Source organism: Otolemur garnettii, unplaced genomic scaffold, assembly GCF_000181295.1.
Source record: "Otolemur garnettii isolate 467f Iridium unplaced genomic scaffold, OtoGar3 scaffold00009, whole genome shotgun sequence".
Classification (NCBI taxonomy): Eukaryota; Metazoa; Chordata; class Mammalia; order Primates; family Galagidae; genus Otolemur; species Otolemur garnettii.
In genome coordinates this window covers 31172348-31179001 of record NW_003852404.1, presented here as the reverse complement: position 1 = coordinate 31179001, position 6654 = coordinate 31172348, and the positions used below count along the sequence as shown (strand labels likewise).

The following is a 6654-nucleotide window of genomic DNA, read 5'->3' as shown; positions in this document are numbered from 1 at the left end:
GGGGGGGGGGGCGGGGGGAAGACTAGTCATATTCACTACCCCACCCAACTTCTCAGGCCATTTTTTAATCTATAAAGAAAAATGAATTTGTGGTCCATATGGTACACACAAGTGTGCACACAACACACACAGTACAAAAATCTTAATTTCTTTAGAAATTATAGCATAGAAGGAGAGTCAATCCAGATGAAGTTAAGACAAAATTAATATTAGCCAGTTTAAGACAATTTTCTACATGACTCTTCATTTCTATTAACATTTAAAAAAACACTCAAATGAATAAAAACAGATACACTTTCCTCTCCTGTAAAGAGCACCTTTGCAAAACCATAGTTTTGTTTTTATAGTCTCCCAGTCAACAGAAGGCAGAACTTCGCATACATGTATGTATAATTACAAAGAAGGTATAATATATGCCAGACAACAAATAGTGCCAGAGAATATAGGAGCTTACATGTTTTATATGTAATATATTTATAGATTATAAATATTTATATAAGACAGAATCTTAGATTATTAAACAAGATATTACTAAATAATTTAGGGTGTCAAGTGAATAAAAAGTTTAAAATCATGATATAAACCATAAAAAAACTACAAGCAGAAATTTTATATGCATTTACATATGCATATATATATAAAACAAAATCTATTAATATCCTCTTTTCCTGTCCAGGTGCCTTGAATATTCTGTTTGCTATCCCTAGGAGGCTCATCTGCTCCTTCATCTAAGTTACTTCTATCATTCCTCCAGAGTTCAGCAAGTGTTAGCTCACCTGACAAATTTTCCCTGACCTCCAAGATGAGGTCAAGTCCCTTGTTATGCTCTCTCTCATTAAACACTGAAATTCTCTCATAATTACAATTGTATATAACTGCTTACTTAATATCCCTTAGCTCTGTAAAGTCTTTGGGAACAAGAATGTACCCCTCTTATTTTCCATTTTATCCCCAGAACCAAGCATAAACCTTTACAGAATAAACAGATTATTATGAAATAAGTGTTTGAAGAATTTTCTGATTAAATATTTATTTAAGTAAAATAAAATACTGTTACAGACCTTCTGCTCTTTTAATAGAGCCAGCATATTGCTATTTCCCCTGTTTTTTTCCTGAATGGAAAATATAGTGAACCTTTCTATTACGGTAAATAAAAATAAACACTGTACACTTGGGCTACAATGAATTTATTTAAATTTTTTCTTCAATAATAAATTAGCCTTACGTTATTACAACTTTTTTTCTTTTATAAACTGTTAAAATTTTTTGCAGCTTTTTGACTTTTATAATAACGCTTAGCTTAAAACATATTGTACATCTGTTATGAAAACATTTCTTTCTTTACACCCTTGAAGGCATTGGGGGTCACCAAAAGAAGGGTTTGAAGAGGCTCAATACAGAGAGTCTGTGTTGGGGGAATGAAGAACGCTGGGAGGAGCCCTCCAGAGTAAACCTCGGGTCCATATTTATTATAATAAGACAGGAAAAAGTAGAAAAAAGCTGCTTGTCTGGTATTAGCACTGATTAGGGAGGCGATGGAGAAGGTCAGAATGTCTCTACCTTTGTTTTTGCAAAACTGTAGACCTTGGGACAATCCAGAAGTTGTATTTGGCAACCACCCCTTTCCTCCTCTCACAATCCTTGGCGCTCTTTCTTTCCAACTGGGGCCGGGCAGAATGGCTCCAGCAAAGAAGGGTGGCGAGAAGAAGCAGGGCCAGTCTTCCATAAAATGAAGTAGTGACTTGAGAATACACCATCAACATTCACAAGCATATCCATGGAATGGGCTTCAAGAAGTGTGCCCCTCAGGTGTTCAAAGAGATCCAGAAATTTGCCATGAAAGAGATGGGGACTCCAAATGTGTGCATTGATACCAGGCTCAACAAAACTGTCTGGGCCAAAGACATAAGGAATGTTCCATACTGTATCTATGTGGAGTTGTCCAGAAAATGTAATGAAGATGAAGATTCACCAAACAAGCTCTATACTTTGGTCACCTATGTACCTATTACCACTTTCAAAAATCTACAGTCAACATGGATGAGAACTAACTGGTGATTGTCAGACACATCAAATGAAGTTATAAAACACACATGCACAAACAAACAAACAAACAAACAAAAATCTGCAGACCTTGAACACAACCTCTGCCTCCAGCATCAAGAGACCTTTGGAATCTAGAGAATCTTTATCATAATTATTATTGCCACACGTCTCACCTACATTTCTCTTGAAGGCTAGTTTTCTGATCTTCTGCATGCACACAACTCACATGCCATTCTCATGATTCTCCAGGGCTCTCAAGCAAGAAATGAGTCTTATGCTAAAGATCAAGGCTCAGTTTCCCCTACACCCCTTTCTATAAGTTATTTTGTATTTTTGAAATTTTTTAATTTTTTATACACAGCTAAGCACCATGGCTCATGCCTATAATCCTAGCATTCTGGGAGGCTGAGGGAAGAGAATTGCTTGAGCCCAGGAGTTTGAAGTTGCTGTGAGCTGTGATGCCATGGCACTCTATCCAGGGTGACAAAGTGAGATTCTGTATCAACAACAACTAATACAAAAAACATACACATTAGCATCAGCCGATACAAGATCAGGATCATCAATGTCACTGTCTTCCACCTCCATGCCTTGTCCCAGTGGAAGGTCCTCAGATGCAATAACAGGCATGGAACTGTCATCTCTTAAGCTAATAATGCCTTCTTCTGGAATACTTTATGAAAGACCTGCCTAACTTTTTTTTATAAGGAGAAGTAGACTCTAAAATAATGATACATATATGTATATGTGTATGTGTGTGTGTGTGTGTGTATCAGCAACACAGTCATTTATTATCAAGTATTATGCACTATTCACAATTCTATGTGATGTATTTTTAGAAAACTAGGAGGGGAGTATGTTTATTTATTCCAGTATCACCACAAACACATAAGTAATGTGCTGCATTACGTTATGACAGCTACATCAATAGGTGATACAAATTTTTCAGCTCCATTATCTTCTGTGACTACTATGTCATATGCAGTGCATGACTGTATTCACCTTTCTCCTAGCCATGAGGGGGTCTTTCAGCAGACTGGCCAAAGTCTTACCACATTCTCCTCAACACTCCAAGCAGTGGGCACATAACCTAGGCTGAGTGAATAATTCTTCCCAAGATATTTTTGGGATTGGAAGTGAGGGGAAGGGGTTTCTTCCCCTTAATTAATAAACTAAGCTTAATCCTGAACTGCTGGCATCCCTGAGAGAATGAAGCCAAAAAAGAGGGAACAGTTGTAAATGCTATTTTCTTCTCTGCATTCAGGTAATCCTAAAATAAATTCAATCCTTGGTTTTTTGTGGTTTAATTATCTAATAAATCACTCTCTGCTTACCTTTTAAAATTATTTTCTTAAATCTAGATTATTTGTCACTTACAATCAAAAAGACTTAATACATTCCAGTATTCTAGGCATCACTGCAGTGATACTCAGCAATGAAGTATGTAGCACTTTTTCTAGGATAAGTTCACAAACCTGTCAGCTTCATATATACACATTAAAATAAAACAAGAGTTTCATAAAATAATCCTTATCCTATGAGATAAATTCTGATATTTTTTAATGCACTTAATGTAATGTAATAATTTTATAACCAACTGATATGGTACCAGTGCAATTTGAGGCAATAATTAAATAAATAACTGTTTTACTATAATTTTAGTGGTCTCCTAGGAAGGCCAAAAAGAATTAAATCCAAGTGCTCAGTTCCTAATCTTTAATTCAAAGTTCTCTACAAGCATTCTTAAAAGCCAGTTTACTAACCTCTTTCTGGCCAGATTTTAGGTCCTTCTGCTCACTCTGATCACCTAAACTGCTATATTCTAAGACTTACCATTAGACCTTACCAATGCAATCTGGAGAACTAAAAAGGAGAAATTAAAATGCTTCTAGTGACCAGAATAGTCTGTATAACACAATTCTATTTAACTCTATAACTAAAATTTAGAGTTAAATTTTAGTTTTAAAATTTAACCTAAATTAAACCTAAATATTTAAGCAAAGAAATGAAAATTTCTTTTTGAAGAAAGACTTTAGGAAAGGTTTCTTCCTCAGAAGAAATCATCAAAAATAATTCTCAAACACAACATCAAGAAAAATAATGCATTTATAAGAAGTAAAAAAGTACTTACACAGCAAGGCTACTCAAAACATATTGTACGTGCTCACATTCATCCGGGAATGATGCACTGGCTGATGTAAAACAACAAAGTGCAGTCTGAAGAACCTGAAGCTGTGGCAAAGGGACCTGCCATCTTCCAGCATAATCTTCAACCACCTGATAGGAAAGCAATCCAAATATTACTACAGAAAATGTTCTCACATCTCAAGTTTTAAAATTTGGGTAAAACTTACTAGATAAATTAAAGTGTTAGTTCAACATGAACAGAGGTGACTAAGGAGGAAAAAGTTCTAAACTGTATACTTCTGTAAATAAAATCAATTATTCTTAAAAATTAGGAAAAGAAATATATGGATGACTATGCTGCTCAACTGTCAAATCTTTGCCAAAACTTTGTTAACAAATGCTCTTTACTGCCCATGCCTCATTTTCTCAAAATATCAATTATTAAATATTAAAATAGCTAGAGAACAAATGATAATAAAGGGAAAAAAGACCATACATTATTATTATCTTTATTATTTATAAGACTCTAAGCGTTCTGACAACAAACAAGTATTAAAAGACCCCAATTATCAATATTTAACCTGCACCATATTATGCGGGAAAGAGTCCTGAATACAGTCAGTCCTGGCCCTATCACTTAACTAGTTTTATGAATTTTGGTAGGTAGTCTTCTTTCTCAATCCATTAGTTTCCTTACCATGAAATGGGGATAGTAATGCATATCTTATAGGTTTTTTTCTGCAGCTAAGTTGGGGTAATTCATAAGGAAACATTTGGAAACACCAATTGCCATAAAAATGTTCATTATGATCTTTTATATGAAAGAACATTGTATTAAAATAATGTATTAAAACAATGTAACAAAATCCTGTAGGCCAAATTTGGCCTGCCATCTATTTCTGTACAACCATGAGAGAAGAATAGATTTTACAATTTTAAATGGTTGGGAAAAAATCAATTTGGATATGTGAAAATTGTATGAAATTTAAATTTCGATATCTATAAATAAAGTTTTACTGGAACATGGCCAGGTTTATCCATTTATGTACTGTGTCTCAAGTTCAGTAGTTGTAACAGTAACCATATGGCTCACACAACCTAAAATATTTAATGCCTGCCCCTTTATGGAAAAAGTTTGCTGACTCCTAATATAAAAGCTGAGAAAAATAGAGTAGAATACAAAAGCCAAGAACACTTAGAACCCAAAGGATTTTTCACATAATTCATTTCCTTTTAGGAAACAATTTTCCATGAGTCTTTCACATTACTTTGACTTTTTAAAAAAAAAACCTGACTTCATCTTTTCAAAGATAATTGCAGGCAAACAGCCTTCAAAAAGACAGAGATGATATCTACCCCCAGAGCAATGAACCTGTTTACTATCCTTGATAATAAGATACTGTCTCCCTCTAAGGCAAAGATCAGGTAGATATGCTTATATATCATTACAAAAGATCAGAGCTCCTTAAACTTGGGTGTCTCAGCTGTGCTGAAAAATAACTGACTATAACATCCACTGGGACCATTCACCTCAACCCTATGAGACTTGAGGGATAAGAGAACCATGATAAACACAAAACTCATATTGCTTGCTCTACATGATTAATAAAGACCTTCACTCAGATCCAGGAGTTTCATGTCTTCTGCAAGCATCCATGAAATTGTGATAGACTAACCTAACCTGGAAAAAATGTCAGGCTTTTCACAGTTGGTAATAATTCCAAATGGTAATACCAAGTACCTAGCACATGTTACCAAAATTTGGGGGGACATATACAGATAAAAAAGGAAGTGACAGGAGATTATCTCTGTGAACTTCTATCCCTTCTAGATTTTGCAAGTCTCTCTAGCTGGAAACTAAACATTACTACTAAGGAGTAGGACAAACCTATACAAACCACCACAGGCCAAAGAAGAAGGAATGTTAGACAAACAGTGGTTCCCTGGCTCTAAATTTTCTCTTCACCAGCCTTTGACCAGTTTTATTGTGTTTTTCTGGTCACTATACTACTGCTCTGGTGCCAAATAAAAAATAAGTATCTGACCAGCTTCGTATTTTTCTTGTCCCCGGTGTTATATAATTTGCCATAATCCATGTTTACTTGCCACTTTTTTCATTTCCTACTTACAGGTTGATTCTCTCTTTGCAAGAGAACCTTTTTGCTTTCTCAGATTCTGTTCTCACTATAGCTTCCTGCATTCACTCAGATTCAGCTACCACTGCATTGCCTGGTAGCTAATAGCCTAACACCAAAAAAATCTTTGGGGGCAATACCACCAATAGATTTGTCACAATGCCCTTGGGACATAAACAAAATTAACTTGAATTTACCTATCTTCTCATATTGCTAAATGTCATGCCAGGCATTGCTAATTCATTAAGCCACTATTTCTCTTCAAAATACTTTCCTTAAAATATATAAAACAATTAATATTACAGGGGCCCAGTTACCTAGAAATTTTTCTCCTGAATGCTATTCA

The 6654-nt window shown here is 34.9% G+C and overlaps 1 protein-coding gene across 3 annotated transcripts in view; it reads right to left on the bottom strand.

The window, feature by feature from the left end:
- Nucleotides 1-6654, bottom strand: part of ZNF654 (zinc finger protein 654) — an 87215-nt gene that overhangs the window by 61255 nt on the left and 19306 nt on the right. For all 3 annotated transcript variants that reach the window (XM_003783931.3, XM_023509708.1, XM_023509707.1), the window contains exon 2: nucleotides 4178-4323. Coding sequence is in view for 2 of the 3 variants with exons in the window: in XM_023509708.1 (XP_023365476.1) it covers nucleotides 4178-4323 (146 nt within the window). In the remaining variant the exon portion in view is untranslated. The remainder of the gene's footprint in view (nucleotides 1-4177; nucleotides 4324-6654) is intronic.